Source organism: Epinephelus fuscoguttatus, linkage group LG6 (genome assembly GCF_011397635.1).
Source record: "Epinephelus fuscoguttatus linkage group LG6, E.fuscoguttatus.final_Chr_v1".
Taxonomy (NCBI): Eukaryota; Metazoa; Chordata; class Actinopteri; order Perciformes; family Serranidae; genus Epinephelus; species Epinephelus fuscoguttatus.
Genome location: NC_064757.1, coordinates 38,444,357 through 38,471,061, shown reverse-complemented (window position 1 = coordinate 38,471,061; position 26,705 = coordinate 38,444,357). Strand labels below are relative to the sequence as shown.

Sequence of the window (26,705 nt, the reverse complement as noted above, 5' to 3'; positions counted from 1 at the left end):
CTTGCCGTATCCGGTCGGCAAAACAGCAAAAATGCCCTTCTTGCAAAGGAAAGATTCGAGCGCCGTCTTCTGTTCCTCTTTTAGAGAAAAAGCCAAGTCTAACTCGTTCATTGTAGCGGCCAAAGCTGTTTCAAACAACTGGTGTTCATCTGTAGCCATCTTGCAATGTTTACTGACTGATTCCGGACTTTGTCGTCGCAGCGCTGTCGTCAACTGTTTAGCTCGCCTCCGGCGCGCCTATATCAGATACACCGATGTGATTGGTGCAGCTCGGTTGCAAGGGCAAGGGTAATGAGCATCATTACTGATTGCCAGAGTGACTCGCTGAGCAAATTCAAATTGTGCTCTCGTGAGAACTCTGGATTTCCAGGGTAGTAGTCTGGTGGTGTTTGTTGTAAAACATTGGGTGTTGAGAAACCAAATTGGTAAGACGTTTCCCCATTTCAGCAGCAAGCTAGCTGTGACCGTGAGGTATGACATGTTGGAACAAAGGATTTCATTAGTCAAACATAGGCGATATTTCCGCAGGCAGAAATCCACTGAAATGGAGGTCTGTTCAAATATGTTTACCTCTGCATGAATGTCCTGCAGGGGTGTCCAAACATTAATAAGAAACCATTTTTACGTTTCAATGCAAATTTTTTTGGACAAAAATCTGTGCTTGGAGGGGGGGGTTGAAAATGCGTAATTAGCCACTGTATTTTTAAAACCGTATGTATGTCTTTTGGCTAATTAAAAAGTCAACAGTCACATTCACACTTGGACTAAGTTACAGAAAAGTATTTTAAGCATAACTGGTCCAAATGCCCCTTTTCTTTTGGTACAGAATGATGGAAAAATGTTAAAGGTATATAACAAAGTTTGTTTCGGAAACACAATATATTGAGAGATTTTATGGTGAGGGATGGAGAGTCAATGTTTTGTCATGAGGATGCACATGCAGGTGACACGATACATGATCTTACTATTCCACCAAACTAGGGGTGGCTGTAATACGCTAGCAAATGCAGGGAAGAAAAGGACTGCTAGCTAGTAAACATGGATGTAACCGAGGCTGGTTTCAAAATATCGAGAAATCTGCAAAAGTTTTATGAGAAAGGAAATGTATTGCACATCACACACTGAGCGAGCCACCTGTTAATGACGCTGTGGGCTAATGGGCATGTAGCTACTTCCATGTTTCAGTTGATACATCATGTTTGTCGTCGACCAATGAAGATGAGTTTACATATCACCTTGGGTTCGTCCTTCACCTTCTCAAAATGATCCCACACTTTGGATTTCCTGCCCGACATGTTATTAACTAGCCTGTGGAATAACCGCAGGTATCAGCCCTGATGACCTTTCTGGTCAACTAACGTTTGGTCAACTATTAAAGGGCAGCCCTAGATTTTACAGTATAGTCTCATCCCCACACTGATTAGTGTCTAAAGGTATTGAAACAGGGTCTGTGTTTGGGAAAATGTCATGATTTCTTTAGCTGTTTGTTGAAGTGGTACAACGATGGCGTGATTATAAAAAGAAGACACACTTTTTTTTTTTTTTTTTTTTTAGATATTTTTTTGGGCTTTTTAGCCTTTAATGTATAGGACAGACAAGCGTGAAGGGGGGAGAGAGAGAGGGAGTGACATGCAGCAAAGGGCCACAGACCGGAGTCGAACCTGGGCCGCTGCGGCAACGGCCTTGTACATGGGGCGCCTGCTCTACCACTAAGCCACCGGCGCCCCAAAAGAAGACACACTTAAACTGACAAACATTTGCACTGTGCCTCATGTTGTACATCCATTTGTTAATTTCTGCCTTCATGTTCATTGCAATAGATGAGATTATAGACTAGACTGGATTAAATGGACTGTTTTACCTCTAATTTGATCACTGTTAATGTCTCCATCTGTCAGTGAAGATACTCTGTAACACCAATGATCTTTAGAGACCCTAGAGAGACACCTTATCTCATTGAGCGGATGTTAATACTGTGGTTCATTTGTGTGTTTTTATCAAACCTTGTCATTACATATCTCACCACAGTGTTTTGACATTCTCACATTTAACCCGATTGTCCCGAGTGAGCTGCTACAGTATCAGGTCATGATGTGAAAGTGTATTTGCGGTCACATTTTAAGAATAACTCCTCATTATCTCTCTCTCCCTCTTGCTCTCTGTCTTTCTGTCTCTGTTGCCCTTCAGATCACCAGAAGCTGGAAAGAGAGGCTCGGATCTGTCGCCTGTTGAAACACCCCAACATCGGTAAAGAGATGTCTTTCTATTTTCGCCAACATCCGTCTAATAAGAGAATCAAAATGAAACCTATCTAATACAACTTACTGAAAAGTGAAAACCAAGACTTTTTGTTATTGATTTGACTTTGCAAAACATTCATTTATTACTTTTTATTACAAAATTTCTACTGCCCCTTCACGGGGAGCCTGTTTGTTGCTGTTAGCTCGTTGGAATTATAAGTGTGTGACACATCAAAAGCCCTGATCAGCACCCAGTGTGAGGGATGACAACATTTAAAATGAGAAAGATCTGTGTATGTATATATATTTATACCACTATACTACTGGCTGGTTGAGTGAATAACATGGATCATTTTGTTACTTTGCAATGCTCCTCTGAGGAACCTTGGCTTCTGCCGTTCATGTAGATGCCACTTGACACACTACACCCACCCAAACGACATTACAGTAGGGGTGTAACGGTACACACAAGTCACGGTTCGGTATGTACCTGAGTGTGGGGGTCATGGTTCGGTACGGGTTCAGTACAACAGGAAAAAAGCAACAAAAAGCCACACGTGTATTACACTAGCTTTTTTTCATTTATTTTGAACAGACACCAATTGACTGCAAAACTAAAAACCATCTCCTGTTATAAAAGTAAAAAATAAATAGAACTAGAGCACTCGGAGAGCGCAGACCTCTGCCAAGCAGCTCGGATTTCCCATTTTATTATTTTATCCACTTTGCTTCAACCAATCACCACCAAAATTGTATCATCTGTTCATAACCTCCTTGGCGGAGGTAATAAAACATAAAACAAAATGCCAGTTGCCTCGGTGATGTTTTTGGCCCTGTCTGTGTTCATGTCCAGAGGCTGCTTAAAAGCAGCGGGGAGAAGTTGTTGCACACAAGTTGTTTTTTTCCTCGCACCAGTGATAGACATGTAGTATATGTGTTAACATGTTTGATGTGTTTCCAGCGATGTACCGCGACAGACAGGAAGCCAAAGTGTTCCCATACGGGTAATTTAAATGAAGCCGGCGGCTCTTCTGACTCTCCATCAGTTTTCTTCTTCGTCTGTTTTTCTAACTGCTTCTTCTTCACCTGTAATGTCGGTTGCTGGCAGCTTTCAGGCTCATTACCGCCACCTGGATTGAAGTGAGGACTTTTTTTTAATACTGCGTACTATGTATGACTGCGTGCACTAGGGATGGGCAATTTTTTTTCAATTTTCGATTATCAATGATTGATTGTTAAGGCTTTTGATCGATCACAAATAATTTTGATCGATAGTCGCAGTGTTTCCCCTACAATGCCTGGCATAGGTCCGGTGAGCCGCCATGCCAACGAGACCCCCCACTCGGCGAGTTGCCAAGCCAACGAGACCCTTCCGCCCGGCAAGCACGGCGGCTCAACAGGCCTACGAGACCCCCGCCAGACCAGTGCCAGGCAAAAAATCAGAAACAGACAGAGGCTCTCATCGCTCTCCAAAGCCTCAGCGGCTTCCCTTGAGGCCTCTGAAAACACTACGCCATTGAAAGACAGAGGTTGTCCTGAAAACGGAAACCTGTAATTCTGGCTGGCAACGGTTGTAAACACCCAGGGGTGAACTGCGCATGCGTGCCATTCTTCCTCTTTGGCCTGGGGGGTTGAAGCTCAAAACTAGGGCAGCTGCGCTCTCTTGCGGCGACAGTCTGCACTGCACTCTTTTGTTTTCTCTCTTTTGAAATACCCGCTTATCAATTAATTGATAATTGATCGTTAATTTTTTTGATCATCGAATAATGAATTTTGATCGTTTGCCCATCCCTAGCGTGCACCAAACTGTGACACCTGTACCATGACAGCACGGGACGAATACAAATACCGTTACACCCCTACATTACAGTACACCCCCTATTGGCAACTGTACTCCCCGATGGAAGGACAGTGCACCATGCCACACCACAAAAACTGCTCAGGAATGGCGTGGGGAACATGACTAAGAGCTCAAGGCGTCAGCCTGGCCTCCAAATTCCCCAGATCCCAATCCGATCAAACATACATGGGGCATGTTTTCGCCTCATTGTCTGACCTGGGTTTAAGGCGCACGCAAAGTTAGCAAGTGCTACCATATCCACAAATGCCTGATGGGTGGGTTTAATAATTTAATAATGTTTAATAATGTTTGGCTGTATCGCTGTATAGGCCTACCCATTTTAGACTAGAGAGAAAAAGTCATGGAAACAGGGTAAAAAAATTGACTTTACTCACACAACGAATTAATAATAAAACACTAAAGAAAAAAAATATAGATACAAAGAGAAATTGACATTTATCCCTCTTTATCTCTCTCTCCTAGTTCGTCTTCATGACAGTATATCAGAGGAGGGTTTCCACTACCTCCTGTTTGACTTGTAAGTTCTCCTCTCCTCTCCTCTCCTCTCCTCCACCCTGATTCCCCACCCTTGCCTATATATACAATTACATAACTCTCTAACTCCTATATCCCCTCCACCACCACCAACACCACCACCACCACCCACGCCCTACACATCCATCTCCTGGCAATTCCCTCTAGTTTCCATGGTAACTGTGTGGGAAGGGGGGGGATTGGGGGAAGGGGGGATGCCGTAGGAATCCTTGCTTTATAGCCTTTATAGCCCCCCCGCCTCCCTCCAATCTAACCATGCCGGTATTAATATGTTTGTGTGTGTGTGTGCAGGGTGACCGGAGGTGAACTGTTTGAGGACATCGTAGCCAGAGAGTATTACAGCGAGGCCGACGCCAGGTAGGAGCGCAGCCTTCGCTCTGTCTGTGTATGTGTGAAAGGGCTTCTCCTTGTCCTTAAATGGCCTCTGTCTTCTGTCTTCTGTCTTCTGTCGTCTTTTAGTTTTTATGTATCTTTCCCTTTCTTGTGTGACTCTGCTTTACGGTGTCTTCAACTCTGCGCTCCTCTTTTTCTCGCTGTCCTCTTTACTCCTCTCCCTGTCTCTGCGCCTCACATCCCTTCTCTGCATGTTTTCTTTCTTCACTTATTGTTTTTCCTCTTGACTTGTGTTTGTTTTTAGTATCTTTTTTTGTTTCTACTTCCTTTTCTCTTCTCTCCTGCTAGCTGTCTCCCTTTCTCTATTTCGGTTAACTTCCCATTTTACCTCCTGTTTTCGCTGCTGTATCACTACTACTTTTTCTTTGCTCCTTCCTTCTTTTCCTCCTTATTTTTCAATACTCCTCCTCTGTCCTTCGCTTTTTCCGTCACATCAATGCTACAGTGCCTCACTTCTCACACCTACACAGGAGCAACATCAAAGTCTAATCCAAGGTTTGACCAATATGGGTTTTCAAGTTCAGAGCAGATTTTCAAATAATCTGCTTTTCAGGTTTTCAAATCTGAAAAGTGTGGTGGATGTTGTTGCTGAGTTTATTTTGGACCACACAGTGCCCGGTATAAACAAAATTGACATTGAATAGGAGTCTGTGAGTTAGTGCCTAGGTCACTTTCAAAGTGCAGCACAGCTTTTTGCAAACATCTAATATCTCGTAGTGAAAACTGAGATACCAGCAGAGTTTGGTTTGTAATAAGAGGAGAAGTGATTTCTGTAAAGTGCAAGAGATGTCGCAGCAAGAAACACATTGCACTTAAAGACCCCCTCCACTCAAAAATGTGTTTTTTTCTTTTGTTTACGCCCCTAAAATATCTGACCTTGACTATACTGTCTTACTAAAGAGGTGTTTTCACATTCCTCTACTGAAGGAATGTTAGGCACGTGACTAATTCAAGAGCCAATCACTGTTGTAAACCTGGTTTGTAAAACCTCGTCAGCTAAGGCTATCACGGCCGTAACTTAGTGCCTCTCCCTGCGTGTTGCATTATACGTGACAAATGTATCTGAACTTCCTTGGGTGAGTGTGACCTTTCCTATCTGGGGAGTGTGTGTGGTTGACTCACCGCCAGGACACCGCTCTTGCTCCTCGCGACCAGCTCACTCAGACTCGAGCTTATTTAAAAAAATTCAATTTTTTTTGATTTTTGGAAACAATGGTCCTCAGTCTCCAGTCCATTGCAATCCATTTTGCAAGGGAGTACTTTAGGCGGTCACAGGTGGACTTACTCAGTTCGCATCTGAATGCCTGGCCGAGTGTGGCTTGATGAGACAGACAGCTAGAGCTAGCATCACAAGCAGTGCTAGCTCAGACCTCTGGGTTTGCTGCTAAATGCTTTGCGTTGAGGTGATATTTTAGGCTTTAAGTACGTCCGTGGTACCAAAATTCCTTACTGCAGAAACTGCAGAGAGCGGTGCTCCTATCAACAGTTCCATCTGGGCGTTTTTTAAATGTAAACGTTCCATTCACAGGGCCGAGCAGTGTCGTCTTGTCTGCCTCCATCATGTGACAAAGCCACTGTGGCTTTCAATGACGCAGCAGGTCAAAGGGCACCACGGACCGCAATTAATCAGCATTAATTTCTTCAATACGTTATTTTTTCTGTGATAACTTCATCAAAATTAATGCGTTATTTTGACAGCCCTAAAAAATGCTAGCTACATTTACCTTTCTGATACGCCTGTCAGTCGATGATTTTGGTGCACAACAGACTCGGCATCTGAGTCTGGGTTTGACTGGCGGCTCAAACATGTAGGACTAAGGCCCAATCCCATTTCTACCCCTTAAATCTTCCACTTGGTATTGAGGGCCCTCGTTTGCGAGTTAACCCTTGATGGGGGAAGTGAGAAATATAAGGGTAGAGATCTTACCCTAAGAAATAAGACACCACTTCATGCAAATCGGCGTGACCTACGTGCAGGCATACGTCACGCGTAGTAGACGTGCAGGCATACGTCACGCGTAGTAGTGACGCAAGATACCGGTAGTCATTCAGGTTTGAAAATGCCGGCTCCAGCGCTTGTGTTGTGGCGTGTGCCATGTTTTTTCTTCTCCGTCTGATGAATCAACAAGCAAGAAATGCTGAAAACAGGAGGCGTCTATGACGTCTTCTAGTTCTGATCGATTTTGTTCGGGTCTGTCGATTTTGTTTAAATATTTTGACGCTGTGTTCACCTGAGTTGCTGATGTTGTTGTGCTGATGGTTTTAAGTGTTGGAAACCACTTCCACTACCTCAATTCTGTTTTGGGACACCACTAGCCTAAACGTGAACGCGCACAACCAAGTGCAAGTGCAAGTTAGGGGAAGTGTGGGACAGGCCCTATATCTCTCCGATGTTTCTTAACACTAGCCAGCTTGATGCGCACTGCTATGTCACGGTCAATCTGGTGTGAGCTTCGCCGGAGAAAGCGGAAAGCGAAACCTACAGTAGGTAGCGTTAGAGGGTGGGACAGAGGCTACATTCAGAATTTCTCAATGAGGCAGAAAGAGTAGATCTGCTTCAAGCCTCTTTTCAGAGGTTTTTTTAACTGCTATTTGGGGGGAAAAAGTAGGATAAGTACTTTAAAAGTGTCTGGAGATGGACTTTATCATGTGGCAGAAAAATAGTCTGCAAAACAGTAATTAGACCATGACACAGGAAACTCTGAGCCCCAGGACAAAACAGTTACCAATAAAAACAGCATTGTATGTTTCATAGAAAGTCGCTGATAATGACATCAACAAACTCTTATTGGTCAAACCTTAACTTTGTGTCTTTTAAATGATCTCAGTTAGCTTTACTGGTGCAGGTGCACCCCTACACTGTTACTTTGCCCCCTTCAGTTCCCACCTGTGCTTTCCCTTTCCTCAGTGAGAGACATAAAAACAAGTATGCAAGCAGAACAAAACAAATTTCCCTGCTCACCTGTATTGTTCTTGTGTCTGTGGACAGTCTCACCCTCTCTTTCTTTCCATTTCTTAATTTTCATTCAGCTCTCTTCTGTACTTCTGTATTCAAATTGCACCACCGCCGCCCATGCTCTTTTATATCTCACTCCCACCACTCGTGCTGACTCATCGACACACACAGTTCACTTTTTGAACCAATGGCGGAAGAGGAAATGGAGTAGTGGGGGGGTGGACAGACAATAGACTGAGAGAAGAGTGAGAGAGATACTTGAAAATGACAGTTGTGGCGTGGGTGTTAGTCCATTCAGCAGCGGTAAAAGTGAAAGTGAATAGTCTGATGTTGTTGAAATTCATGCCAGTATGGCACCATAAATGGTCTTTAGCTCTTCACTCCAAAGCTATTTTACTTGTAGCTTGAGAACAGTGAACTCAGGTCATGTGAGCAGAGTGTTATGTAGCCAGCTGGCCTTGTAACCAGTTTAAATTACATTTATTCAAAATGCCTCAAGCCTTAAATGTCAACTGTGTAACATTTGACAAGAGAATGATTTTTATTTTCAGTTTCCTGAACTGAAATAAATGACATGAGGTCATTTGGTTTTGTCCTGGTGACGACAAATTCATTTTTAAGGGAACATGTTCCTTTGATATTCTTGAGTAGAACCTGATCCCAGACCAGCTTTGTAAACATGAGCTGTTTACTGACATCACATTACTTGATTTCTTGGTAATGGAGTCCTCAAAATTCAATTAGTCTGATTAGTCTGTTACATTAAATATGAGTAAGAGACACCATCCTTGGTCACCTTATAAATGCATTCACATTATTACTTTTTTAACTGTTTTTTTTACTGTACTTTTTTGTAATGATGTCTGGGCCAGGTTATTTTAAAACCTGCACCAACCCAGCTGTTGTAAGACATTAATCAATTACCTGAACTCGACCTGTACGCTGGACCTGAGAGTTTCTGGTAATGACCATCACTTAAAACAACCTACCTGCCTACCTGTTGGCTGTATTTTATGTCATTTACAGTAAATATTACGATACAAAACATGTTTTTCTTTTAAAAAAAGTACAAACGTAGGTAGACAGTAAATACTCACCCATCTTTTGAGTGGTTACAACTGTAGTATGATCTCTAGCGCACAGCTGTTAATCTGCGTGGTTTGTTTAATGACGTCACAGAAGTTCCTATTAAACAGATTCACTGTGGACAAAGAGGCAGTTGCTTGCTGTTAGGACACGGTGGGAAGCCTACAAATTCTCAGAGGGAAATATTTTTACAGACAGTATGACTGGAGAGATGTAAAGATTCTGACTTCAACAGATTTCTTGGTGAAAAGCTGAATAACAGAAAGCCTGAGTGCAGCAGATAAAGCTGGTGGCTGTAAGACAGAGACAGAGAGGGGAAAGAGAAGGTGGAAGTTCGATTAGTGCAGTGTTTCTGTGGTTTATTAATAACTTGCTGAGAACACTACGTTGTAACACTTTATGACCCACCTGTCCGAAACTTGTGATATTTTCTGACAAGCTGACCTGAACCACCGACCCACGGGACCTGCGTGTCATGAGTTGTTTGGTCTATAAAATGTTCATCAGTCTTTCCCAGAGTCCAAGATGACGTCCTTAAAAGTCTTAAAAGTTTTACCACAACCCAAAGATTTTCAGTCTGCTGTCACAGAGGAGGGAAAAGGGAAGGTAGAATCCAGAATTTTGCCTTTTTTCTTTAAAATGACTGATTAATTGATAATTGAATTATCCATCCATCGATCCATTTTTAACTGCTTATCGGAGGCTGGGTCGTGGGGGCAGCAGGCCATGTAAAGCACCTCAGACATCCCTCTCCCCAGCAAGGCTTTCCACCTCCTGCTGGGGGACCCCAAGGCGCGCCAAACCGCCAATCCATCTCACTCTTCATTCTACCCTCACTTGTGAACAAGACCCCGAGATACTTGAAGTCCCTCGCTTGAGGCAGTTGGTGATTAATTCAGTAGATCTAATCAATCAATCAATCAATCAATCGATCATTGCAGCTCTAGTGTAAATCCAGCTGAAGTTTCAGTGAAACTATTTTAATTGTGTGCAACAAGTAGTCTAAAAGCAATCCTGTTTGGAGCAAGAGTGGCGAGCTTTGGCTTACAGCTCAGGTTTTAGTCAGTGCATAATCTCCATCACCAAGCAAACCTGACATGGCATATTTCTTATAGTCATAGCTAACATCAAGCTTACATGTCTTTCTACTGTGCATTTACAGCTCTGCTCCAGTTCTAGAGTTTTAGTTGATTTTTAGCCAGTGACAGAAACTGTGGAAAAGACAAATCCTCAAATTATTTTTGCACTTGTATCATTACTCAGAAAAGAAAATCAAATCTGATTGTAGAGTTTTTTAGGGATTCTGTTACCTAGGATACCTAGGATTGCAGATTGCAACCAGCTAAAACATCTCCCCCATGCCAAGCATTAACTCCTGCTTAGGATTCCTTCAGGGTTCATTGTTCGGGATGTTTTTACTGTTAGCCGAATTATTCACAGTGATCTCTTCCTCTCCAAAACAAACAGACCAGGTGATTCAAACCTGCAAAAACACTGAATAAAGCAGTTCAATGTTAAAAATAAACATTTCTCCAGTACTGTTTGGCACATCGCAGTGGGCTGCTTGCCCAGCACCTGCTAGTGTGTACTCACCTTTTTTCTCTGATTAATTAAGAACCAGACATTGAGGAGGTTTTAGGAGCTGAATTATCCACAGAGGTCTCTTCCTCTTCAAAACAAACAAATCAAGTGATTTAAAATGGTAAAAACACTGAATAAAGTAGTTTCATGTTTAAAAATCTGTGTTTTTCTGATGCTGCTCGTCACAGAGGGGCTGGTGACTCTTTCTAAGGTAACAAAAACACAACAATTCATATTTTTAGGTGATAATGTACTAAATAAACATGCTTTTTACATTATATTCTATTTCTGCTAATATATGCCCCTAAATCCTACACACTGGACCTTTAAACTAGGGTTCCAAAACATTAAGTATTATCTAATGGATCCAGCACAGTTGAGGCCCACAGATGAAAGTATCATGTAAGCATACTCATCTGTCATATGGCAACTGTTAAGCGGGATTTATACCTCTGCATCGTATCGACGTTGTACCTTGCGCCGTACCCTACGCCGTATCCTGACATGCTAGAAATGTCATAAATGTAACACACACAGCCACGACGCAGACCTCCGCTCTGTTTTTGTTAGCCGAAATCATGTCCCTCAGTGGAAATGAAACTTTTATTTACTTTTATGTCACAAATAAGACACAAAAATTGTGACAATAAAGCCTCCACAAAATATCATTTTAAGTCTTGTGTATGATTTATCCTGGCTTCATATGAGTAGAGGAAAAGTCTGCTAGTCGCTAGGCTAATTTATACAATGTAAATTGCCATAGGCTTGTGCTAATAACATTAGCATGTTGTATTTGTTCGGAAAACGTGTTTAGTATAAGACAGTTGATTTGTTAGTGAACCTTGTGAGTTGTAATGGAGCCGAATTTCGTTAAGTTGCCTTTGTTAAATGTTGCTGTTGTCCCTGTCTTTATATTAGTAGAACAAAAGTCTGCTAGCTGCTAGGCTAATTTATACACCGTAAAATGCCATAGGCTTGTGCTAATAACGTTAGCATGTTGTATTTGTGGGGAAAATGTGTCCAGATAAAGACAAGTGTTTGTCTGTGAATGCTGCGAGTTATAGTGAAGCTGATTTGTGCACTTGTGTTTGAAATTGTCTCTATTAAGACATGTTTAATGTGTGTTTAATGTGTGTTTTGGATCAACTGAACTTAACAGCACTTCACAACCCTGACGCTGATGCTGTTTTAGAGGTGTAACTGTAGAGTGACACACCACAGCACAAGTATAAACACTCAACAACGGCGTAGGCAAAGACAATTTGCAGTTGAACCTTGAAAGTGGATCTGTAGAACTGCAACCGCTTTTTTGAGTCTTTTACATTCAGACAAACTTTCAGCTTTGTCTTGGTTTTTCGGTCAAACCATGAGTGGCGAAAGGCTGACTTCTTCTGTTTGTGGCTTTTATAAGGCGGTCCTTGATTTTAAATACGATGTGTTCAAGGTAAAGGATTTGAGTTTTCTAATTATCTGGGATTTTTGCCCATTCCTCTCCTGTGCGCTAAGGAGGACAGCTGCTTTGTCAAAACTGCATATTTAGTAGTCTTCAGCAACTGCCAGCAAATTTCTCCTTAAGCTTGAAGCTAAAGAGTTTCTGTTCTGGCTTTGGTCCAGTCGTTTTTGCAAGCTAACAAAGGCCTGCTGTTTGATGAATGCAGAAATGTGTCTGTATGTGTCATAGTTGTTTCCTTTTTTACAGTTTTGAGGACAGAGTTACAGTATTTTACTCTGTGTGTGCTTGAGTGTGTGTGTAAGCTGCCGTGTACCTGCAGAAACGTATGCTACAGTATTAATAACTGCCCATCTGAACTCCCACGTGATCGCTGTCTTTTCTACCCACAGTGTAACCCTTGCCGTACTTATCTTTTATTCGTGCACACAGACACACATTCACTTTTCTTTCCCCTCCCTTCACTTATTTGAATGTCAGTCATCCAGGCCAGTCCTTCCCTCCCTCCCACCCTTACTCCCTTGGAGACCAGCAAGAACTGGGACTTTAATTAGCTACGATAATTAGTCTCACAAGCACACACTCGCGCACTCACACAGACCCCAAACTGTGCTGCATCACACCCTGTCGCCCCCTGTCAGAATCTATCAGAGTGTCTCCTCAGTAGTGTTTGATTGGATGGAGACCATTATGAGCAAGGAGTAAATTACACCTGAAGCTGAATCAAGGATTTTATCCTCACCAGGGAGCAACACTGTTGATGTATGAAGTTGTTTTGGTGTGGTGCTATTTTTCTCCACCAACCTCTGACTAAAATATCTGATTTTCAGGCTATGAGATGCAGCCATTGAAAGTTTATGCTTTAGTTTCCATGGAGAAGTGTTTTATCTGTTGTTTGTACATACTTATACTTCCATCCTTGCATTTATTTTGTTGTTACACAGCATTGAAAACATGGAAGGAAACAGGATTATTTCCCCCATTTTTATTCTGTTTAGGAAGTATTTTTCATTACACACAAGCATGGTCACGCTTTATTCCAGTACAGTGTGTACTTCAGTATTGAAAGCATACACAGGCATGTGAGAGGCAGAGAAGGTGCCCTCTCTTGACACACAGACTGGCTCTGTGTTTGATTTTTCTCTCAGTATCACTTTACTTTCCTGCAGAGAACAGTTGGACATTGTAGCTCAAAGTGCTGAGCAAGTCACATTTTTTGGCAAGTGTGACGAGCGCTGCACTTCTTTCCCTGTTTGCCCCACCAGGAGTTCACAAACAGCTGACTCCCTTGGAATGACATAATGGTTTTGGACAGTGAGAAATTAGAGGCACACACAAATGGACAAATAAAGGAGTGGAGATGCTCTCCTGTTTCTTTATGTCAAGCGATGTGTCTATGCACGCATACAGTAAAGTTTCCCATCACTTTAACTCATTTATCCAGGCATATGCTCGGTGCTTTCCAAACAGACAGCCCGTTCTGTCGGGGACCTGAGCTGAAAGTGTCTTCAAAGCCATATTACATTGACTAAAAAGTACTTTTACCTTGTTGGACATGGCAGCTGCTGGTCTAGTTTGTTTCAGTTATTGTGTGATTTTGGTGAATCTGAACTAATCCCTTTAAAACACCAAAGTTACACAATAACACATGCAAACTAGACCAGCAGCTCCTGTGTTCAGCGAAGTGAAATATATATTGATATTGTTATATGAGATTAGATCTCTATCCATCCATCCATCCATCCATTTTCAACCACTTATTCAAAGCTGGGTCACAGGGGCTGCAGGCTGAGCAAGGTGCTCCAGATGCCCCTCTCACCTGCAACACTTTCCAGCTACTCCTGGGGGATCCTGAGACGTTCCTTGGCCAGATGTGATATGTAATCCCTCCAGTGTGTTCTGGGTCTGCCCCGGGGCCTCCCATCAGTGGGACTCGCTTGAACCACCTCTAAGGGGAGGCGCAGAGGAGGCATCCTGATCAGATGCCCAAACCACCTCAGCTGACCCCTTTTGATGTGAAGGAGCAGCGGCTCTACTCCAAGTTCCCTCCAGATGTCTGGGCTCCTTACCCTATCTCTAAGGCTGAGCCCAGCCACCCCACAGAGGAAACTCATTTTGGCCGCTTGTATCCGTGACCTCATTCTTGCAGTCACTACCCAGCGCTCATGACCATAGGTGAGGGTTGGGACGTAGATGGACCAGTAAATCAAAAGCTTTGCCTTCCAGCTCAGCTCTCTGCAGATGCTGTGCCAAACCGTCAATCCATCTCACGGTCCATTCTATCCTTACTTGTGAACGAGACCCCGAGATACTTGAACTCCCACGCTTGGCGCAGTTGTTACTCCCAACCCGGGGTGTGATTAGATGTCGTCTTAGATTTTGGATGGTGTGATATAAGTGTTGCCTTTTTCTGGTTTTAAAGGCTGCATAACAGCAAAGTAGTTTTCTGAACTTACCAGACTGTTCCAGCTGTTTGAATATTTGCCTTTACCCACTTAGTCATTATATCCACATTAGTGATGATTATCTATCAAAAATCTCATCTCATTGTGTATATATTACTCTACAATACCCTATGGTTGTACTATCCAGGGCTGCGCCCAAAAGTCGGATAATCGAATTTTCAATTGGAGACCCCTCAGTTGACTGAGACTGCCTCAAGTCGAGCTGTCTTTTTTGTGTTGTTTTTTTATGTCAGCCAGCACGCCGCCCCAGTTTGGAGAAGCATGGTGGAGTCTGACATAAAAGCTAAGCAATGTACTTCTGTGGATGGGGGTCAGCTACAAAACATATTTTAGCCACCTAAAAAAAGTTCAGCCTATAAAAATCAATATCAGTTTAAGTGTATGCTATATTGAGAGTATTTTCACTGCTTCATCTTTCTGTCAGACAGCAAATTCCAACAGGGAAGCTGTTAACTATATGCTCTCTCGTCAAAGCCACCAAACTTCATTGAGAAAAACAGTAATTTAAGCTCACTGTACTGAGGAGCTGATGGTCTACTGCTGCCTCAGTCAGTTAGTTAGTTTGTGTTATTGTGTGACTTGAATGAACCCAAACTAACCCTTTTAAACTCCAGAAGCACACCGGAACACAAACTAACTAACTGATGGAGGCAGCAGCTCCTGCGTCTAGGGATTTTAAATCAGTGTTTTTCTCAATGGAGTCTGGCTTTGAAGAGAGCAATGTAACAGCTCCAGTTTCTGGTCTGACATTAGGGTGAAGCAGTGAAAATACTCTCAGTAGCCCCTTTTAGATAGGACTTGTGCAAATTTGCAGGAAAGCCCAATCAGTCTTTTTTCAGCATTGGCAGTATGAAAACAAAATCGGGAAGTGCCGCAAAATGCTGCCTACCTACTTTTGTTTATACAGAATGCGCCTTTTTCGGGGCAATGGGGGGCGTGAGCAAGTAACAAAACGTGTGGCTCAGTGTGTGACGTAAACAGTGACGTACTCCAAGGGAAGCCACGGGTACTCTGGCGGCGATTCTCTCACAAGTCGGCCCGTTCTTCACCGTCCCCGTCATCTGACGGTTAATGGCCTCTTCGTTTGCGTGGACAAGGAGGGCGCACAATTCCTTGTCTCCCCAGTTGCTCATCTTTACAGTGTCTGTCAGGTTTGCGTTTCCCTCTTGCTACTAGCTGCTCGCTAATTCCTGCTATCAGCTGTTTCCTGTTTATCCACTGCCAGTGGGTCGCACATACGGCGTCATCAACAGCTCCTCCCACAAGTCATCAACAGCCCCTCCAGGGTGTCCGCGGGGTCTTAAAAAGTATTAAAAGTTGATAAATCAAATGTCGGAAAATTAAGGCCCTTAAGAAGTATTAAAAAATCTTAATCGCGATTTTATGAAGTATTATATTTTCTTGGCATTCAAGCTTTGACAAAAAGTATCCATGAATGGATAATTTATTTTCCTCCTCGCGACTATTACAAACAACGATATGTAGGTAGACACACTCGGACTGCCACTCAGGGTGAGGGCTGAGCGAAAAAAAAAGTCCAAAAAAGTTAATAACTTAAAAATTATGGCGAAAGGGTAGTTTCTTGCAACCCTAGAATTAAGATAAAAATATTCACAAATGAAAAAGCACTTCTGGTTGCTGATAAGTAGTGTTTAACTTTTGATTTACCACTAAAAATTAAAACCCTCTGCGCACTGCAGCGCAAGCAGACAGATGCGCGACTCAGAGCAGCATGTGTCACTGACACCAGACTCAGAGCACAGCGGACCGGTGAAAAATGTCACCATCAGTATATTATTTTACATCAGTAAAATCTATTTTATCATTATTTTGAGTCACATTGTTGAAAGAATTTAGTCGTCTGTGTTCAAGCAGGATAATAGGTCTCCATTCATTGCACGTCGGGCTTTCTGTTTCCTTGTCGGAGATGTTTTCTTTTTTAATAACCAACCAAAAACAATCAATCAATTAAAAACACAGACTGGAACTGGAACATGAAATATTATATGCCTAATAGATATTGCTTCTCGTTCTTTGAGTTTACATATGGCTAAAGGGGAAAAAAACAACCGTATAAACAGACGGCATGATTAGTGTTGCGTTCAAGGTCCCCCCAAAAAACGGGAGAAAAAAAAGGCTGAATATTCTTTTTTTTTTTTTTTCTACAATTGAATCCCGTGCCATCAAACGAAGCTTTGAAGCTTCGAATTTTTTGGGTCAGCCCTAAATCCCACATAAGGTTGTTGTTTTCAGCAAGTTGGTCTTGAATAGTTGATGTTGAGCTGTAGAGCTGTGTTACTTGTTATGACCTAAGGTGTATTTTAATAAACCTGCCTTTGGTTTAATTTATTCTTTCAAGCTTTATTCCTTCTCATTTTATCTGAGTTCTGTTGTATGTTTGTGCTCCATAGATTTAATTGCAAACTACAACTGTTTAGTAAGTTAAAGATGCGTTGCTGCTAACGACAGCTTGAAGTGGCGATGAGGTCTTAAGGTTTTTTTGGAAGGTCTTAAAAAAAGTCTTAAAAAGGTATTGAAATTAGCCTCAGGATTCCTGCATATACCCTGCCCTCCTGTTGTGGAAGGCAAAACGGCCCAACATTCGCGGAAAATCTGGCCGTGTAAAAGGGGCTAAAATGGTATACACTTAAACTGATTTTTTTTAGGTGCATGAAATAAGTTCTGTAGCTGACCCGTCCACAGCAGTAGATTGACTGGGGGCATGCCATCTGACATCCACTGCAGGTAGTACACTGACTGTGGATAAGTACCTCACACAACCCCACTTGAAAAAATCTGAACTAACCCTTTAAACCAAGAAACATCCAAGAAGTGAAAGATCAGGATGTCTATGCAGTCAATACAAAGTCTCAGCCTCTGGTGTTGAGTGTAGCATCATAAACTATGTGCATGTCGTGTTTTTGTAAAGATTTGTGTGTAAGGCGTGTGTGCGTATGTTTGTGAGGAAGCATGCACATATTATCTCTCTCATTCTCTCTCTCTCTCAGTCCGCCCACTAACTAGACACTGTGTGGGTGTGGATCCTGCAGGCTGCCTGTCTCTTTGCGCCTGCTATTAGTCACATATTGTGCACATTACACTGTCGTTGCACCAAGGCTGCATACACACACATTTAAATGTACACACACAATAGAGTGAGTGAGGTAGGTGCTCGTACCTCTCATGCAGTGATGTGTTTTGCTTTTAGTGATGGAAAAATAGCCTGGCATCAGCCCACCAGTCTTCTATGATTCAGTTTCATCCTATACATAAGTGTTCCATTTCTTTCATGTATTATCTCTCTTTGCCCTTCAGAAGCGTCTTCTCTTTCATAATCTGTCACCTCTTTTTTTTTTTTTTTTTGGGTTTCCTCTCCTCTCCTCTCCTCTCCTCTCCTCTCCTCTGTCGGTGTTGTTGTGATTTTGTGTCTGGCAGGTTGTTCTGCTGTGGCTGTTCTTGTCTCTCATCATGTTTAAAAAAGCAAAACGAAACGTTTTTGTCTCCTCCACCCGCATTCACCCACCCGTCCCTCCCCTTCCAACATCTCTATATGCATCAATCGCCCTCTCCTCCTCCTTCTCTCTCCTCTCATTTCTTCTGACATCTGTGTCACATGGCCTCCTCTAATCTAACCTGCCATTCTCTCATATTTAATTTTGTCTCATTCATCTTGCATTGGCCCTGCCCGTCACTCTGTTCACCTGGCATCCTCTTTCTTCTCCGTCACCCCTCTCCCTTCCATTTCTCCACCTTCATCCCTCTCTGTGCATCCCCGTGGTCTATCCATCTTCATCCCTCCTCCCCCCCTTCCGCCACCTCCACCCCCACTGTCCCTCCTCTCTCTGTTTTGTCTTCACAGTCACTGTATCCATCAGATTCTAGAAAGTGTCCATCACATTCACCAACATGACATAGTGCACAGGGACCTGAAGGTTAGTATATGTAGAGGAGCATCTGCATCCCTGCTTCCTTTCCCTCCTCCGTCCCTTTCCTCCTTCCTCCCTTCCTCCCTCCTCCTCCGTCTCGTCTCTTCGTGTCGTCAGTTGCTGTTCTAATGTCCGCCTGTCCGACTTGTCTCTCGGTATGCTCTCATGTTTCCTTCTTGCTTTTTTATTATATGGTATTTTATTTTTTAACTGGAGGACCCTGGCCTGCCTCACCCACCCTCCCGGCTCCACCTGCCCCCACCCCCCACCCCACCCGTTCTCTTTACAATCATTTGACAAACATTATAAAACTCCTGTTGCACTGACCGACAACCAGATCAATCAATCAACGAGCCTTTATAAACACATAAACAAACACATAAACAAACCTTCTACAGGTGCAATAAATATCCAGTGTTTACACATTCAACCATCAGTCTCTCCCACGAGGCGAGTTAAAAGAAGCCACAGTCACATTTACATTGATTTTTTTTCTTCCCCCCCGTCCTCCCTTTCCTCTGGCTTTGAATCGTTTAGTTTATTGTATTGATCCAAGTAGTTTCAAGCCAGCCTCATTCAACATCAAGTGCATCTCAGTGGTGTTTAGAGATCTTGGTTCATGTTTCATGATATTCTTTCAAGCGTCTCCTGAGCTGATGCTTTTATCTTCTGTCTTGAATTATACCTCAGAATAGTCTCAAGTTAAACCAACAATGTCATCATAAACCCTCAGGAAGGTTTCAGGGGATGATGTCTTCTCTCTGCACACTGACTACTCTTACTTTTAAGCTAATCCCAACAGTGTTGCGCCCTTCAAAATATCCTTAACCTAGATTTATAGAAGTTAAACCCTCCCATGCACACTCAGTTTACACACATTTTTAAATTCTTACATGTGATTTCATCAAACTCAGTTAGTAGCATTGTCACACTGTTGTAATCAGTGAGCACTGACTGCTACAGCAAAAGGAAACATAAACTGATGCTGTTTTCTGAAAAACTGCTGCCTCATGATGATCACCAGCCGGGGATCATAATTAAACCGTCATTTTGATTGTCTCTGCAGCCCTTATTTGATTAGTTCTTTATTAGTATATTATGTGAAAGGTAATTTGTGCTCACACAGTATCTGCAACTACCACAACAAGTAATTTTACAGTAGCTTACTGAAGGCTTGAAGGAAATGGCCACTTTAGAATGAAAATACAGACGGTAGTTAGGCCTGTCGCGATATGCGGTAAGTCGGTTAATTGCACGGTAAATTAAAAGGGAGACAGTAACTTTTCCAGCCGCGAATAATTGCCATATTTATGCGTGTTTGTTTTCCTCGTGTCTCTCCACCAAAGAGACTGGACGACAAGAGCGTTCACTGCGGGGCTATGGGCTTCGCACACACACACACACAGTGCGATCTTCGTGAGGGGGAGACGAGGCGGAGAAAACAGTTGAGCGTATGAGAAAGACATGGAACTTGTTCCTCAACCAAATGCCACGGCCGCTGTGTGGGAGTGTTTTGGATTTAAACCAAATGACAGAGGGGAGCCCAGTAATTTGGATGAGCCGGTGTGCCGGGTTTGTTCTGAAACCATCTCAACAAAAAGAGCGAATACGACCAACTTAACTGCACACCTGAGAGTGAGAGACTGACAGTCTATTTTTTTGTATTTATTTATTTATTTCGATATTTTTATGTGTAATTTCAGATATTTAAATTTTCTTTTTTGCATTCCTAAATATTCTTGTTAAACAAATGTTTGTTTCTCTTTAAAAGGGTGTACTTGCATCAATATGCCTTTTTATCATTATATAAGTTTAAAAAATGGTCTAAAAACAGCAAAATTACAACAATAATAAAAATGGTCTTAAAAGCACAATATTACGCAATGTTATCGCTTATCACAATAATTTCTGACACAATTAATTGCCCAGCAAAATTCGTTATTGTGACAGGCCTAACAAAACTTACTGACCCTCATGCCAACAAGAAGTCCAGTGTAGTTTTTTAATCCACAAAACTCGTTCAGGGTATCGGAGGATAACAGCTAGCCGGAATAACAGCTACACTTGTCTTGAAGTGCACGGATCTCACATTTTGAAAATGTATTAAAACGCCGTTAATATATTTCAGAAACTTCAGAACGGCTCGTCCGTCATAATCCAAGTGCTCTGAAGCCGTGGCATGCAAAATTGACTTGAAAAGACGTAATTTACTCCACTTTTATAGCATCATTTCTCGCCGTGGTCAGTTAGTCTGCCCTGCAGGAGTGCTGTGTTTACATAGCAACTCATGCAAGACTCGAGAACTTGCACTACCACTAGCCATCAGCTAGTCTTGCGCGAGGCTAACTGACCACAGTGAGAAAAGATGCTATAAAAGTGGAGGAAAGTCAAGGTCAATTTTGCATGCCATGGCTTCAGGGCACTTGGATTATGACGGAAGAGCCGTTGTGATGTTTTTGAAATGCATTAGTGGAGTTTTATTGCATTTTCAAAATGTAGGTTATGCTGGCTAGCTGTTATCCTCTGATACCCCGAACGAGTTTTGTGGATCAAAAAACTACACTGGACTTCTTGTCGGCATGAGGGTCAGTAAGTACTGTCTGTATTTTCATTCTAAAGTGGCCATTTCCTTCAACACCTTTGTGCCACTCTTATGCACGTAAGAAACAAAAACTAATAAAAGATGTTTTTAGTGTGTCAAAGTACAGTTTTCTTGCTTGCTTTATAAATAGTTGGTGTCTAGTCATAGTTAGGGGAATGCTGGGAAAGCGTGGTTTTTAAACTTACCCCAATATCAGTACCATACAGCTGTTTACATGATAGACTAGCGTGTTTTAGTGAATTTCGTGCACGTTTTCGAGACAGTATATCTGCACTAACGTTGCGCAACGCCATGTGTGCTGTGTTTCGACCATGTGCTATGATGTTATCAAGCAGGGATTTAAAACCTCATGAACTACAGGTCCTTGGAGGCTAGATTTTTACTTGTAGCTGAACAATTTCATACTGTCTGGATAAAGTGTTAGAACAGTTTTCGTTAAACCAGAAACAGCGCTGAATTTGCCATCTCCAACCTCACCAGACTCCATTTAAATAAGCAGTATCTTTAGCATGAATACAGCCAACACATTTTCACTTCTCAGTGGCTGAATTAAGGGTTTATTTCAACAAAACCAAGTGGAAGATGAACCAGGATAGTTACTGTGAGTTTTATTTTGTCATCTTTGAATGAGATGTGTTTTATGATGATAAAGTTACTCTTTATTTAAATGGAGTTTAGTGGGTTTCACAGTAACAATTTTGGAGCTGTTTCTGGTGAAACTAAAAGGATCGTACTCTTTAAGAAAAAGGTCTGTCTCTGTAAAGATCCAATAATCTTGTCAAACCCTTCGAGCCTATCAGTGGCAAAAACAAGCTCTTTAAGTGGACGTAATTTGAAGGTGGGAACATTCCCTCAGTGCAGTGGTTCCCAACTGGTCCAGCCACAGGGTCCAGATTTCACCTTACCCATTAATTCAAGGTCCACACAGTTTAACACATTCAGCGTCATACTGGCATTTTTCCCATGTCGTCGAGCTAGTTTGGTGTCTCTGTCAAGTACCAATCTGTTGGTCTTTCCCTCACAGCAGGAAACAGCACGTCAAAGTAAAAGTTTTGTGCCAGAAAATCACTATACTTAAAAATAAAGTGTGTTTTTCACAAATTTAGCATGTTTATGAATGGACCCGCAATCCACTTTTGGAGCGTGACCCACCGGTTGGGAATCACTGCCTTACTAATTTCTAAAACTTAGACACCAAAACATGAAAATAGTGTCCAAGTTGAAAAATAACTTGTGAAGCCATCCGAGGCAAAATGTGATTTGTGATATTGGGCGTTATAAGTAAAATTGAATTGGACTGAATTTGTTTTCCCCCTCTGCGTTAAAAGATGTGATGTTTCAGGAGCTTTCCCATAAATACTGACTGTATCTATCACCAAAATCACAATATAATATTGTATTATAATTAAGGATAGACCGATACATCGGCCGGCCGATATATCGGGCCGATATTTGAGTTCTTTACTTGTATCGGCATTGCCCGATACGCGTGTGGGTTCGCGGATTTATTTTTCCCTGGCACTTTTTTTCATTTTAAAGTATGTGGTTAAGTTGAACAAAGCTGTTGAATCCTACTGTGTACAGTAGTTGTTGTTTTATTTATGCTTCAGCTTAAATATTTGTTTATTTTATAAAGACATTACTGGAAGATTTAAGAGCACTGAACTCTTTTTTTTATTTGAATGTATAATAATAATAATAATAATAATAATATTCTACCTGTTGTACCTCAACTTTCCATCTTGTTTTAGTATTTTTTACTGTTCAATAAATGTTTCTTATTTTAAACTTGAGACCTGTAATATTTGTTATTATTGTGTCATTTTTTTTTATGTAAATTGAGGGAGCAAAAGCAGTATCGGCCCCAAATATCGGCTCAAGAAAATCGGCAGTCCATAATCGGTCATCGGCTAAGGGTGATGGAAAAAAATTGGTATCGGCACCAGCCTTAAAAAAATCCATATCGGTCTATCCCTAATTATAATGTTTCTATGGTTCCAATTAGCAGCCATATTGATATTGATGGAGTTAGAGTAGCAGCTGTGGTGGTATGAGAAGTTGCTGTTACTGTGGATACATATATTTAGATCCTTAATGGCTTTTCTTCAGTAGATAATACTGAAAATACAGATTTTTTTTTTACTTCAAGCCATGCATTTATATCAGTTCCTTTTATTTACAGTGTACTTTTCATGTGCAGTTTATCTCAAATGCTACAGACTTTAAGATGTAGCAATACAGTTATTTGTTAGTTCACAAAAAATGGTGTGCTCAAAAAACAGGATAAGCATGTATTTTACTGTCATCTGCACCATTAGATTTCTCCAGAACAAGAGTGAAAACGAGAATTATTTTAATTCCTGTTTGCTGCTGTGATCTGTGGATCTAATTATCCAGTCCCTCTTTGAAGACTACCATGAAGTGGGGTACAGATTACATACGTACACAGAAGCACAGCTCGTATACAACGTGTGCACAAAGCCCGCTTTTTATAGACGCTGTCGTTAAAGCAAAGGGTGAGCAGGAACACTACAGGATGGATCTTAAAATACAGCAAATATTGGGTGTGATATCCACGGCATGACCACCCTTAACTGCTAACTAACACAGGAACGTTTAGGATGAACTCCTTCCATCAGACACAAACGCACACATGCAGAGGATTCTCACCCTGCGGGTTACAGAGCTCAACAGCTGACAAAGTGGGGGGAGGGTGGACACACACACACACACACACACGCACACACACGCTGAACTGCATGCAATGAGTGTGCAAGAGAACACGCACGCATTCATAGATGGAAGTCGCTGTAGCCTCGACAGCACATTTACAGACACATGCAGCCACATGCTCGTGCTGGCTTTTAGAGACCACTCTGCACACGCGCCCAGCTCTTAGTATTTAGGCTGTAGATGTGACCTGGCTAGTATTTATTCATTGGGAGACCTTTAGAAACAAGACACAGGATTCTAATTTATAGCCCTGAACTTTACAGCCATGCCAGTCCATCTTTCTCTCTCCTACTCTCTCTCTCTGTTTCTGTCTCACTTTCTGTCTCTCCCTCTCTCTCGTTTCTCTCATGTTCTAATATTTCGCGGACCCTTCCTTTATTGCACCTATTACTGTAAATCAGCCTTCGAGGTCCTGTGCGTTTGTAGGATTAAGACTGCCCCCTTTTTACGGCTCAGTTTCTTAGCTTAATTGTTAGGCTACAAGTTTACTGATGATATGATAGCAAGAAATCTTGAGATAATTTAAAGGTGCAGATTTCTTGTCTCAGTTGCATTCATCCAAATCTTCATAGAAATACAGGATGTATGTGGTGTACAGTGCAAAACATCCAGAACTACATAAAATATTAACATAGTACCCACACAAGTCCAGACGGCAGGATGGATTGGCTTTTCTATACGATGCAAGTGATATCAAGAAGACCATGCAAATAATGCAAACTCCGAGGCCACACACAAGAAGTAATCCATTCTGTTTATATTGTATCTACACACACACATACACACACACACACACACACACACACACACACACACACGCGCACACAGGGATTCTCCTTTATTTGTCCTTGCATTTTTCAAACACAGAGGTCGGCAAGCTGCTGTTTTGCCATCTGGCAATTAGACTAAGCAGTTTTCCATATTCAAATGATTTTCTGTCTGTGACATCACAATTCACAGCTGTTCAAACCGAGTGTTTGAACTCGAGTGTCTGAAACTAAAGAAAACAACAACATATGAGTATTTAAGTATTTAATAATTATTAATTTCTGGTGACACATTCACAGTTAAGAGCTGAAGTTAGTTTTATGACTGTAGGACCTTGACTTTTGTGAAACATTGCTAAACAGCAAAGGTGTTTTTTGCCATAAGGTGCAATTTAATGACTGAGCATAATTTTTAAAGGCACAAACACTATAATAATTTGTGTTACAGTACTCAATACACATTTATCTGGGGGAACTATGGCACATTTATTGCCTGTGTTACCCATGAAGTAGGGCTGCCCCCGACTAAGAATTTTCCTAGTTGACCAAAAGTCATCATTTAGTCATTAGTCGACTAGTCGCCTGCATTTTTATGATATTGATTTGATTGTTAAATTATATATTTTGGGCGGGGCAACACAATGGTTTGAGTTGAAGGTGTGAGAAAGAATAGTATCAGTAACATTGTTAACACTGTGCTACATTACAGAGAAATACAAACCGTACTAATGAACCTTCATTAATATAGGCCTATATTTTATCTACAAGTGCACGTCACACACTGAGCGAGCCGCCTGTTAATGACGCTGTGGGCTAATGGGCATGTAGCTACTTCCATGTTTCAGATGATACGTCATGTTTGTAGTCGACCAATGAAGATGAGTTTACATATCACCTTGGGTTCGTCCTTCACCTTCTCAAAATGATCCCACACTTTGGATTTCCTGCCCGACATGTTATTAACTAGCCTGTGGAATAACCGCAGGTACCAGCCCTGGAAATTAACGTGAGTGTGGCCACTTCCTGTGTCTGTCCTTTCAAATTAAATTCCCACATGGTCCAGTCATATAGGTTTAGATTTATTTTGACAAGGCGCAGCTCCTAATAGAGTTCCACATTTGTTTTATTTCTTTTTTCTGTGAGTACACAACCAATAAAATCTTGCCAACCATTGATCTTTCTGGTCAAGTATTAGGGGGCAGCCCTACCATTAAGTGAGTTTAAAAAACCCTCAATATTCTATCTTAACATCAAGTTGTCAAATTAAGCTGCTGAAATTACTTGGTAAATTTTCAGTGTATCTACTTCTCCTCATCAAGACAGTCACTCACTGATTTGTCATTTCACGCAATATCTAATTTCAACTGTATTTAAACTGCAGAATTCCCTTTAATGTATGAATATGAATTAAACATTATTTCCAAAAGTGTAGGTGGAAAGAGCAGTAGTGCAGTAAGAGCAAGAGAGCATCATTTTCCATTATCCAAAAGCTTCCCTTAAGCTGCACTCAGACCGAAAACAGGCCTGTGTTAAAAACACGCGAGGGGCTGCGTTGGTGGAAGCGTGCTGTTTGTGGCACAGGTGAGACGATGAAATACGATCCAGGTCGTCAACTTTGAGTAATTAATCCACGGGTTTAAAGGCTTATCACACACCAAAACTCTGCACGGCAGTTTATAATAGGATTTTACTGCTTTGGAAAGTTACTATGTGTCAGTCATGTTATCTTTGAGTGCAATGCTCAGCAGTTAAACAGTAGAAATACACCATTTATGTTACAAAGTATTTTACCTATTTGGCCTGCGCCACATCAGCACCTGGCCTCATTAAAGTGAATCACAGGGCTGCATTTCTTCACGCAGTACTGTGGTCTGTCTGAATGTGGCCTTATTCAAAATTCTACATGTTATGTGGCTACTTTGAATCGTCTGTTTGGGCCTCCAGTAGGAAGAAATCCGCCTCGTCCAAAATGGATTTTATCTGGTATGATTCTGAAGCTTTCTCTTTGACTCCTAAAGGACATTAATTATTGACACATAGTCTGTTGTAGATGTTACATTTGTTGACATCATGTCATATGTTGTGCATTTGGAATTAAAATGTTAAACACA

At 41.7% G+C, this 26,705-nt stretch overlaps 1 protein-coding gene across 23 annotated transcripts in view; it reads left to right on the top strand.

The window, feature by feature from the left end:
• The window catches only part of camk2b1 (calcium/calmodulin-dependent protein kinase (CaM kinase) II beta 1), a 130,155-nt gene that overhangs the window by 24,391 nt on the left and 79,059 nt on the right, over positions 1-26,705 (top strand). For 15 of the 23 annotated variants that reach the window (XM_049578507.1, XM_049578505.1, XM_049578525.1 and 12 more), the window contains exons 3-5: positions 2,188-2,247; positions 4,564-4,618; positions 4,927-4,992. In XM_049578507.1, coding sequence (XP_049434464.1) covers positions 2,188-2,247; positions 4,564-4,618; positions 4,927-4,992 — 181 coding nt within the window. Of the gene's footprint in view, positions 1-2,187; positions 2,248-4,563; positions 4,619-4,926; positions 4,993-18,425; positions 18,499-26,705 lie in introns of all 23 variants that reach the window. The other 8 variants (XM_049578509.1, XM_049578506.1, XM_049578510.1 and 5 more) reach the window with 1 other exon arrangement.